This window comes from Watersipora subatra, chromosome 3 (genome assembly GCF_963576615.1).
Source record: "Watersipora subatra chromosome 3, tzWatSuba1.1, whole genome shotgun sequence".
In the NCBI taxonomy this organism is placed as follows: domain Eukaryota; kingdom Metazoa; phylum Bryozoa; class Gymnolaemata; order Cheilostomatida; family Watersiporidae; genus Watersipora; species Watersipora subatra.
The window spans coordinates 38163723-38176675 of NC_088710.1; the positions used below are offsets into that span (position 1 = coordinate 38163723).

A 12953-nucleotide genomic window follows, 5' to 3' on the forward strand; every position below is an offset into this window, starting at 1 on the left:
TCTCCATTTTCTCCCTCTTCTCTCGCCCTGCTCCCCTCTCTCCTTCCGTCTCCTACTCTCTTGCGAATAACACCTACATTTTTATCAAGTCATCAACAAGCACTTACATAATAATTATGCAAATAATACCTTTAAACCCAATTCTTTTGTGGACTGGGTGTGAAAATAATGGGTGCAGTAAATGATCTCTTCCTTGATACTCTCACTGCTCAACAAGTATCAGAAATCTGCTCTTCTTACAATAAACATGGCGTGTGTTAATGTGTAATGTGCACTTTAATATAGGTTAAAATAAGAAATGCATTATGGAATTACGCAGAGTGTTATGGAGAATCAAACCAGATATGTCATAAGATCAACAGCTGCCAAGGTGATATGAAATGCATATACGCTTTTAAAACAACTAGGAAAGCCTCTCTCCCTAGAAGCTATAAAAAATAAAGTAGTTATGAAAGAATCTAAAAACCAATCAGCAATTGCATCATATGACAGACTTTCAAATTAGTGGCTATTAATATAACAAAAAATTGGTACCAAAAAGAGATTCAAGAACATGATATGATTTGTGACTTCTGGAGAAATTGAAATGTGCATTTGCTGTGATGACCTTACTCAGTAGCCTTGCAGCTCAGGTATGTTTGCGAAGAGATCAAGTGATTGAGGATTGGAAAAAGCAGCTCGATGGGATACAGCTTTTCCAGCTACCACATCCCTGACAGCGAGTTCCACTTTCTTTCCACTTAATGTGTACTGAAATAATTACAAAAGCTTCAAAATATACATGAATATCTGTTTACAGAAGGACAAGACTGCCAAAGTGATCTGTGAAATAATGATTTAGCTTTTTGCGCACTACAGCTAAGGAATGTATAATTAGGTTGAGGCACTGCTATGAACTGTAATATTCACAATGTTGATGTACTGATATAAACTGTAATATTCACAATGTTGATGTACTGTTATGAACTGTAATGTTTACAATGTTCAGGTAATACTATACACTGTACCGTTTGCAATTTTTGTCACATGCAGAATCAAGGTTTTCAAGAATCAACTAGTTCCAATATTTGGAAAACATATGTCACCCTTGATGCGACATGCCAACACCTGCAACGCGTCCATAAAATAGCCCTCCAGCACATAACTTAAGCACTATTGAAATGAACTGCAACATCTTTCCATGTTTCAATGTTTGAAGGCCTTGTCGTATGTTGCAAACAGAGCTGTTACAGTTAACCCTTGGCCTACACGACTTACCATCTTTCCCCATGATATCTTTAATATCTATCAAAAGTTTCAGTAAATATTTCTAATTCCAACATATGTCTAAATTTTCTCAAAAAATCATGACCATAGAAGTACATGTACATAAGATTATAAAAATCATGACCATAGAAGTACATGTACATAAAATTATAAAAATTGTGACTATAGAAGTGCATGTGCATAAGATTATAAAAATCATGACTATAGAAATACATGTACATAAGATTATAAACATCATGACTATAGAAATACATGTACATAAGATTATAAAAATCATGACTATAGAAGTACATGTACATAAGATTATAAAAATCATGACTATAGAAGTACATGTACATAAGATTATAAACATCATGACTATAGAAGTACATGTACATAAGATTATATATAAGGTGTATATGAGCTAAAGTAACAATAAAAACCACTCTTCACTGATTGCTATTTATCCATTTAATTTTCACATATAAATTAGGTTTTCACATCAAGCTTTTTTATAGTGTAAAATAATTCATTTGTTTTAATGCTATATGTATTTACTTTAAGGGTTTATCATTACCCTTTGGTCTCCGAAATAAATATGAACAGTATGTACATGCATGCCGCAAATTGGACTGCGCATAAACAATGAAATCGTGTCAACGGAACCAAGCTTTCCAAAATGTTCGAATGAATTACTGTATGTTTGCCACAAAAAGAAAACTGTCAATAAGAGGATAACTACCGGAATTTCAGCAGTCGAAAGCACGACAGCAGGCACATGTCTAGCAGACAGCTTCTGTCTAATAGTGCTTTGTATCAATTTGACTAGCAGCGCACTGAACTCCACGCCTTTCCAAAGCTTGACAAAGAGGACAACCCTCTCCTCACTATTATCTTTCTTACGCTGTGCTATACAGACACTGTCTTGCACCTCCTTCAATTCTTCAACTAAAATGGAAACGGTAGAATGGAAAACACGGTAAAACTTTCATAGAGAACAGAAAGAATGCTATAAAGCTGACAAACTTTAGAGAAAACTTACTTATAGCAGACTTACTTATAGCAGACTTACTTATAGCAGACTTACTTATAGCAGACTTACTTATAGCAGACTTACTTATAGCAGACTTACTTATAGCAGACTTACTTATAGCAGACTTACTTATAGCAGACTTACTTATAGCAGACTTACTTATAGCAGACTCACTTATAGCAGACTCACTTATAGCAGACTCACTTATAGCAGACTCACTTATAGCAGACTCACTTATAGCAGACTCACTTATAGCAGACTCACTTATAGCAGACTCACTTATAGCAGACTCACTTATAGCAGACTCACTTATAGCAGACTCACTTATAGCAGACTCACTTATAGCAGACTCACTTATAGCAGACTCACTTATAGCAGACTCACTTATAGCAGACTCACTTATAGCAGACTCACTTATAGCAGACTCACTTATAGCAGACTCACTTATAGCAGACTCACTTATAGCAGACTTACTTATAGCAGACTTACTTATAGCAGACTTACTTATAGCAGACTTACGTTACCGACTCACGTTACAATGAAGATAACTTGATGAGTTGGAGGTTTAGAAAGTGATATCTATAATTATTTACGGAGCTGCTCGTCTTTTATGACAATCCAATTCATCGGTTAGATGATGTCAAAGAGAAGAACAGTCTGGCTATATCTTTTTATAGATTTTCTTAAAAGGTTGACTTGCAACAAAATTCACATTACAGTTATTCGGTATCAAAAGGTTCACCATGTCTTACTCTGTTGTGTTGAAAGTGCAAAATATGTGGAAATGTGTTTACAAGCTCTTAAAAGCTCAAAAACGAACAATTAATCGCAGCCATCACGAAAACGCCATAGTTTGGAATATCTTTATTTCGATGGCGTGCTCAAACATTGTGGTTATTGTTTTGACATGTGATGTTATCCTAGGAAATTAAAGGGCAATAAAAGGCTCAATATAAAGCGTTTCGTAGCAATAATTCATGACAAACACTTCGGGTTCTACCGGAAAGCCCTTATCAAATATAGGTGCTTGCTACTTTACAGTTTCGTTTTAGCCTGGTCTAATGATCTAGTCGTAACCTGATCATGTGACCCATACTTCCTGCCAAATATCGCCAACAACTGCTGCAGAATCTTTTGAATATCACAGGTGACCAGCAGGCTTCTCATGCTTATTAGAGAATGATATGCACTCTTCCGAGCTGAGGTTAAAAAATTAAATGAATTTTTATGGTAGGTTATAAGATATCAGTGCTGTAAGTAACAGCATTACAATGATAACGAAAAAGACGCTCGAAAAAATGATGACAATAGACATGGTTTTATTGTATGCGTGAAGTATATTTGTGAAAATATTTTGACGAATGACATTGCATGAAAATGTAAACAGAAGCCATCGTGTTCAAGTATGTCCTATTTGAGCTGTTTTGGAAAGAGATTCCAAACTACGACGGTTTCGTGATGGCTGCGATCAACTGTTCGTTTTTGAGCTTTTAAGAGCTTGTAAACACATTTCCACATATTTTGCACCTACAACACAGCAGAGTAAGACATAGCGAATCTTTTCATATCAAATAACTGTAATGTGAATTTTGTTGCAAATCAACCTTTAAAGAAAACAAAAACCTATTTCATTTTTATTAAATGTTACAGAAGCCGTCAAAGACTCCAAATTTGAAAAAAAATGCTATAGATGAACCAGCCTTCACTATGCTTGAACACCATCAGTATAATGTATACAGCATATGTCCTCACCAATGCTGTAGATTTCTGCACTCCCAAATCGCACTCCATTCGGGTTGAGAATACCATCGCTGCAAGTTCAATGAGAATTTATTATACGACTGGCTTTATTATCCCTGACTGGTTTTATTATCCCTGACTGGCTTTATTATCCCTGACTGGCTTTATTATCCCTGACTGGTTTTATTATCCCTGACTGGCTTTATTATCCCTGACTGGCTTTATTATCCCTGACTGGCTTTATTATCCCTGACTGGCTTTATTATCCCTGACTGGCTTTATTATCCCTGACTGGCTTTATTATCCCTGACTGGCTTTATTATCCCTGACTAGTCTCCCTGCCTGGTTTCCCTGACTGGTCCAATGTGTCAGCACACAAGCCAACATATTGAGAAGCAACGAGAATATTCCTATGATGAGTTCATTCATTGGCCAGAATCAAATTGCAATTGTTGCACTATAGAATTGTAATGGATTATATTACCTGTAATGAGGACACAAATACGAAATACCTACATAAAGAAAGACCGACTTCTATTAAGGCAACACTGGTGACGTAAATTAGATATAATATCTATTTTTTGTAATTAACCCCTTTTGGTAGTTTTATGAGTCATGGAGTAGTTAGTATTGTATGGCTACCTTGGATGAACACGCTCAAGTCTACCTTGGATGAACACACTCAAGTCTACCTTGGATGAACACACTCAAGTCTACCTTGGATGAACAAACTACAAAACTCTCTTAACTGGCAACTGACAGAGCAAAGTCTACACAAATACATAAACCTTCATCGTCACACAAGCTTGATAACAATTCTCAGTTTTTGTTATTTCCTGCAGCAGACTTGAAAGACTCAAACTTATTTTTTTGCTTTTAAAATTCTCCAGTTAATGAAATTATAATTACACTAGATTTGTTCAAGCATGATCGGGCTTTGATTCATCCCTTGGACAGCATTTCCTTGGCAGAACTGCTGGCTGTTGAGATCATAGCAGCGTGTTTGTAAATGGTTCGTATTGTTTTCCGTGTGTGACATTCTGGCCCCCTTTTGAGGTCTGGCCTATGCTGCTTTTGGGAAGTCTTCAAACTGTTGTTTAGTCTTTAGCCTGTTTCCTTTGCAAACTCTCAAGATCTTTTCAAGTTGCCGCATTTATGATCATTATTGCATTTGTTTGAGTTGATCAAATTTGATGAAAGTATTAATTTGTTAATCAAGTGCCAGCGTCTCAATCTTCTTGAGGCAGAGCAATAACAATTTGAGAGTACAAAAACATGGTAATCGTTCCAACATGGCCAATTTTGGAAATAACAAGTTTTCAAGGTGTCCGCAGTGAATGAAGTAAGGAATGCAGCAATTTTACCAATGACCGATATCAATTGAAGAAACAAATGATGAGACAATAATATTATAGAAAGCATGAAGTAAAGAGACCATTAGATTGCAGAATACATGTGGTATTTTACGAATGCTCAATATCTAAACTTATGATTAAATTAATATATCATTAAATTTAATAATAAATCACCCAATTACCTTTTTGGAGAAAAAATGAAAAATTCAACTCAACTATGGCAGAATTACTTGGAAAAGATTCTTTTGCTATTTGAATGTAAACAAAGGCAAGCGGATTGACAGACAATAGCTAATATAAATCAAACTGAGCAAAATAGCTTAGACACTTGACCTAGACACACGCTCAGTTTAGCTCTAAGCTGCGTGTAGTGACTCTGAAATATCTGTCCACATACCTGCGACCTAACATCTTGATTCCTCCTGTTACAGAACTGATCTGACAAAAATCTCCATGGCTCCAGATACCTGTAACACACCAGACACCTGTAACACACCTGTAACACACCAACATTCCAGACACCTGTAACACACCAGACACCTGTAACACACCTGTAACACACCAGACACCTGTAACACACCTGTAACACACCAGACACCTGTAACACACCAACACTCCAGATACCTGTGACACACCAGATACATGTAACACACCTGCCACCTGTAACACACTTGTAACACACCAACTTTGGTGAGCAGAAAAAATTAACTAGCAAAAGCTGTACAAAATTGTTCTGCTCTCCTTAAGAAGCAGCAAATCTGTCGATATCTTACCGGGATACTTTTTGAAGTAAGCGCTCTGGTAACGGGAGCCATCTTGGTCATTCCAGAAAAAGACAGGCATGGAAGGAAATGGTTTGGTAATAACCAACTCCCCACTCTGGTCTAACACGGCCTCCCCTGTGACATTTCAACAATCAACAATCTTTAGCCCGTCTTTAGCCCGCATTAACCATTTATCAGACATGTTGATATATTTTACTCGAGTATTAACAACATAAACAACAACATAAAATTATATAACAGTTTCATTGACAAGTTCTATGGATTCTAAAATGAAATTCTTATCGATTGATCGAAAATTCACATCTCCGGGAACTGAATTGAGAAGGAAAACGAAGTACACGTAGTTTGATAATATTAAATAGATCGAGAACGCTGATAAAATAGACATCTACCATTCTCATCCCAGCATTCCATGGCGCAGCCAAGGTTTCTCGACTGTATCTCTCCTTTATATACAGGCACAGTCCAATTCTGTGCAGCAAAACAGCCAACTATATCAGTGCCACCTGTAAGAGTTGGAAATATAACAGTGTGGAGATGATGACACTTACAGAGTCTTATTATGTAAAACAAGACTACATATATTATATAACAATCTGGAGATGATGACACTCACAGAGTCTTATTATGTAAAACAAGACTACATATATTATATAACAGTCTGGAGATGATGACACTTACAGAGTCTCATTATGTAAAACAAGACTACATATATTATAGAACAATCTGGAGATGATGACCTTTACAGAGTCTTATTATGTAAAACAAGACTACATATATTATATAACAATATGGAGATGATGACACTCACAGAGTCTTATTATGTAAAACAAGACTACATATACTATATAACAATCTGGAGATGATGACACTTACAGAGTCTCATTATGTAAAACAAGACTACATATATTACATAACACTCTAGAGATGATGACACTTACAGAGTCTCATTATGTAAAACAAGACTACATATATTACATAACACTCTAGAGATGATGACACTTACAGAGTCTCATTATGTAAAACAAGACTACATATATTATATAAAAATCTGGAGATGATGACACTAACAGAGTCTTATTATGTAAAACAAGACTACATATATTATATAACAATCTGTAGATGATGACACTTACAGAGTCTCATCATGTAAAACAAGACTACATATATTATATAACAATCTGGAGATGATGACATTTACAGAGTCTTATTATGTAAAACAAGACTACTGTATTATATAACTAACTTACCATGTTACATATAGGGAGTGCATTCGCAAGGCATGCCAGGGCTGCAGCCAGCAGATCTCTGACCAAGTAATAATTAGGAAAAACTTAATAGGATAAAAAAACAACAAAAATCATATAAAGACTCATATAAAGACTACCATATAAAGACTATCATATAAAGACTACCATATAAAGACTACCATATAAAGACTACCATATAAAGACTACCATATAAAGACTATCATATAAAGACTACCATATAAAGATTATCATATAAAGAATATCATATAAAGACTATCATATAAAGACTACCATATAAAGACTATCATATAAAGACTACCACATAAAGACTATCATATAAAGACTATCATATAAAGAATATCATATAAAGACTATCATATAAAGACTATCATATAAAGACTACCACATAAAGACTATCATATAAAGACTATCATTTAAAGAATATCATATAAAGACTATCATATAAAGACTACCATATAAAGACTATCATATAAAGACTATCGTATAAAGACTACCACGTAAAGACTATCATATAAAGACTATCGTATAAAGACTATCATATAAAGACTACCATATAAAGACTATCACATAAAGACTACCATATAAAGACTATCATATAAAGCCTACCATATAAAGACTATTATATAAAGACTATCATATAAAGACTATCATATAAAGACTACCATATAAAGACTACCATATAAAGACTATCATATAAAGACTATCATATAAAGACTACCATATAAAGACTACCATATAAAGACTACCATATAAAGACTACCATATAAAGACTATCATATAAAGACTACCATATAAAGATTATCATATAAAGAATATCATATAAAGACTATCATATAAAGACTACCATATAAAGACTATCATATAAAGAATATCATATAAAGAATATCATATAAAGACTTATATAAAAACTATCATATAAAGACTACCACATAAAGACTATCATATAAAGACTATCATTTAAAGAATATCATATAAAGACTATCATATAAAGACTACCATATAAAGACTATCATATAAAGACTATCGTATAAAGACTACCACATAAAGACTATCATATAAAGACTATCGTATAAAGACTATCATATAAAGACTACCATATAAAGACTATCACATAAAGACTACCATATAAAGACTATCATATAAAGCCTACCATATAAAGACTATTATATAAAGACTATCATATAAAGACTATCATTTAAAGACTACCATATAAAGACTACCATATAAAGACTACCATATAAAGACTATCATATAAAGACTATCATATAAAGACTACCATATAAAGACTATCATATAAAGACTACCATATAAAGACTATCATATAAAGACTATCATATAAAGACTATCATATAAAGACTGTCATATAAAGACTATCATATAAAGACTATCATATAACGATTATCATATAAGCAACATCATATAAAGTCTACCATATTATGACCTGAATGCAGACCTGTAATTGAGCCAAGCAGAACGTCAGATTTAATGTTTCGGTAGACATACTCGTAAGACTCTGGTTTTAGGGGAGATCCTGTGGAAAGGATGCTGTGCAGGCTGGTGAGCTTGTGTGTCTCTTCTTGAAATAAGCAGACAAATACTTAAGTTTTCCTAAGGTAATGAATCAGCTCAAATGAGAAAAGCATCAATTTGTAGCATGGTTAAAGTCAAAACTTTCACTATGTAAAAAGAGAAACAGCTATCTGGTAGAATAAGTAACACGCTTATAGACTGTCTCAATATATATCTAACATAATCTTTAGAAATGTCATAAAAAGTATGGCCCTAAAGCTCTAGTCTGGTCCCTAAACACCTCTAGATAGAGAGCATATGCAGTATATTTAAACACCTTTATATAGAGGGCAAAAAGCGAATCTAGACATCATTAGGTAGAAAGAGCAATAGGTAGATATACCATTAGGTAAAAATACCGTTAGGTAGAGAGACAATTGGGTAGTGAGACCATTAGGTAGATAGACCATTAGGTAGATAGACCATTAGGTAGATAGACCATTAGGTATAGAGACCATTAGATAGATAGACCATTAGGTAGATAGACCATTAGGTAGAGAGACCATTAGGTAGTGAGACCATTAGGTAGAGAGACTATTAGGTAAAGTGACTATTAGGTAAAAATACCGTTAGGTAGTGAGACCATTAGGTAGATAGACCATTAGGTGAAAGACCATTAGGTAGTGAGACCATTAGGTAGAGAGGCCTTTAGGTGAAAGACCATTAGGTAATGAGACCATTAGGTAGAGAGACCATTAGGTAGTGAGACCATTGGGTAAAGAGGCCTTTAGATAGAGAGACCATTAGGTAGAGGCCTTTAGGTAAAGAGACCATCAGGTAGTGAGACCATTAGGTAGTGAGACCAGCAGGTAGATAGACCATTAGGTAGATAGACCATTAGGTAGATAGACCATTAGGTAGTGAGACCTAATATTCGGTAGTGAGACCTAATATTAGGTAGTGAGACCTAATATTAGGTAGTGAGACCTAATATTAGGTAGTGAGGCCTAATATTAGGTAGTGAGACCTAATATTAGGTAGTGAGACCTAATATTAGGTAGTGAGACCTAATATTAGGTAGTGAGACCTAATATTAGGTAGTGAGACCTAATATTAGGTAGTGAGACCTAATATTAGGTAGTGAGACCTAATATTAGGTAGTGAGACCTAATATTAGGTAGTGAGACCTAATATTAGGTAGTGAGACCTAATATTAGGTAGTGAGACCTAATATTAGGTAGTGAGACCTAATATTAGGTAGTGAGACCTAATATTAGGTAGTGAGACCTAATATTAGGTAGAGACCATTAGGTATAGAGACCATTAGGTATAGAGACCATTAGGTATAGAGACCATTAGGTAGTGAGACTATTAGGTAGTGAGACCATTAGGTAGTGAGACCATTAGGTAATGAGACCATTAGGTAGTGAAACCATTAGGTAGTGAGACCATTAGGTAGTGAGACCATTAGGTAGTGAGTCCAATAGGTAGATAAACCATTAGGTAGATAGACCGTTAGGTAGAGAAGAGGCTATAATTTGAATGTGATCAGTAACATAGGAACAAAGGAATAATAAATTATATATAAATATAATAAATTGATATAAAATGCTGTGTTTTGTCATAACATGAGTTCTGTAATAGAGCCCAAAATTACAGTGTTTAGAACTATAATTGATGGAGAGCAAATGGTCCGTTTATCCTTTCCTGAAATCAAGTATTGTAAAACCTTGCACTTTAACTCATTCGCATCCAGGCGCGAGTTAACTCGCTTATTTATAACGTTGCTAGGCACACATCGCGAGTTAACTCGCGCCTGAAATTTATCAACTCCTGGCATCATTATTTTTAAATTATAAAATAATATTTTTGATTAGTTAGAAAGGAAAATTTCTGGCCAATCAGACAAACTTTAAAATATGCCTCTATGACGTCCCTGGCAAAAGTTATAACCAAGTTAGTGCACCCACCTCAATATCTCCCAAAACCGGAAATCATCATGCCGACTTGAAATTTTATCGTTCGCGATAATCTTTTTTCAACTTCAGAAGTAAATGTGCAGATTCAGAAGTGATAAGACATTGAAAGACTGCATAAATCAAATTAAAACATTATTTTCAAGGTTTCAAAGTTTTTATTAACTTTTAATTTTGCCAATTTGAATCATTATGCTCAAATAAAAATGCACTCTTTAGACTGCCAGTTTCGATAGGATCATATTGATTCTTAGAGTTGTCTATGAAGTCTGAAAAGTCAAGAACATAGTTATTGAACATATTTTTATTATTTGAAACATTTTCATGACGTTTTATTTGAGTTATATTGGCATATAGATTTGCTATGCTTTTGTTTGAAGGATGATACTCGTGAGGAAAAGCTCACAGTTAGAGTTTCATGATTTTCATGTTCATGACTAACTGCATATGTATAAATAATATTCATAACTATGTATTGTATGTAATAAATAAGTAATTTCAGTCAAACTTTGTATATTTCACAATTTTTATGATGAAAATCTAACTTTGTTTCAGCAAATGATATTTTTTTCAAAATTGGAAATTTCCTGAAACTACCTTCTTTGAGGCATGGATCTACATAAAAGAGATATGAGTTGTCTATATGGATGTAATATATTTTGAAAGAAGAGACTTGGCTGGTTCTTGTGAAATTTGAATGAGTAAATTATCTAAAGTCTGTCTCCTGTAGTAGTAATTTGAATTATGGCAACTTCCTGAAAAATTAGCGGTATTTGGGGCTAATTGCCTAGAAATTAGTCGGGTGCGAATGAGTTAAACAGTGAATAGAGTGTAGTCTGAAAACTAGGGGTATATTTGTAAGGATATCAGTCTCTATATGAGCTAATGGCCAATTCGTACCATAGTACCTTCAGAGTATCAATCACATACTTGGTCTCACTCCACGATCTTCTAAAACTGACAGCCATTTGGCCCCTGTGCCTAGAACCGTTATCTTTAGTTCATCTACGAGGTTCCAGAGAACATCTGCTGAGGGCACAAGAGGGGATCCATCGTAGAGAACGCATGTTGCACCTACAGGCAACAGCCCCAACAGCCAGTTCCACATCATCCAACCAGTCTACAGTAAACAATGGCACCCGCATACTCCTTGCTTTGAAATGACCTCAGTAAAACGATTCCTTTCTTTTTAATGAGTTTTGGCATAATCAAAACTGATTGACAAACTGGCAATCCTATTATGTCAAGCAGTGCTGGTCATGAAATAAGTCAGATCACGCCAAACAAAAGTTGCTAATGCTAAGCTGCTAACTCCTAACCAAATTTGTACGCGGGCAAACGGAAGCCGTTTTTATTGATACTTGAGGATTAATGTTACTTTAGAGGCCATGATCTATGCTCAATGAGTAAGGATTCGGTTTGTGCGCACGGTGTTTAACACAGGCAAAGAAAGCGAACAACTCTACTCAGGTGAGCTGATGATCAAATCGTTTCCGCTGCATGTATGAATTTTTTTGAGTTCATCTAAACTTTTGCTCACAGCTTTCCAGTTCCCATACCAATAACAAGAACATCAATTTGAACCAATCACACTGCACACGCTCTATGACAAAAGCAAAACAAACCAAAAGTCTAATGCTCAAAGAAAGAGGTAAATGCTGACCGTAGTGTAATAGAGCATGCTGTCCAACCGGGTTGTGTTTCCCTGAAGTACGTGTTCTTCTAGGTGCTTCAACAGAACCCCCTGAAAAACTCAAGAATCTTATTAAAAGGTCAGTGTTGAATTCCTTGCAGTCAACATTTAATCATAACCAACAAATTTAACCTTGGACATTCAGGCATTAGGACATGATTTCAGAACATTCCTTCAGCATAAGAATAAGTGTAAGATCTGGAATGGTGAAGGCAACTGCACTATCAGATTGTAAAATGCGTTGTTAACCTTATGATGGCACGAAAACAGAAAATAATGAAAGACTTTGAAGTTGAGTGAAAATCAACTGATGCTCTTATGCTAGCATATAAAAAACTTTCATAAC

The 12953-nt window shown here is 34.8% G+C and overlaps 1 protein-coding gene across 3 annotated transcripts in view; it reads right to left on the reverse strand.

Annotated features, from left to right (window-relative positions):
• Positions 1 to 263: 263 nt before the first annotated feature.
• The window catches only part of LOC137392037 (acetoacetyl-CoA synthetase-like), a 72387-nt gene continuing 59697 nt past the window's right edge, over positions 264 to 12953 (reverse strand). For all 3 annotated transcript variants that reach the window (XM_068078647.1, XM_068078645.1, XM_068078646.1), the window contains exons 10-18: positions 12578 to 12658; positions 11845 to 12034; positions 8883 to 9005; positions 6551 to 6664; positions 6147 to 6272; positions 5771 to 5840; positions 4031 to 4089; positions 1988 to 2193; positions 264 to 750 (exon numbers count right to left, since the gene is read on the reverse strand). In XM_068078647.1, coding sequence (XP_067934748.1) covers positions 613 to 750; positions 1988 to 2193; positions 4031 to 4089; positions 5771 to 5840; positions 6147 to 6272; positions 6551 to 6664; positions 8883 to 9005; positions 11845 to 12034; positions 12578 to 12658 — 1107 coding nt within the window. In that variant the 3' untranslated portion in view covers positions 264 to 612. The remainder of the gene's footprint in view (positions 751 to 1987; positions 2194 to 4030; positions 4090 to 5770; positions 5841 to 6146; positions 6273 to 6550; positions 6665 to 8882; positions 9006 to 11844; positions 12035 to 12577; positions 12659 to 12953) is intronic.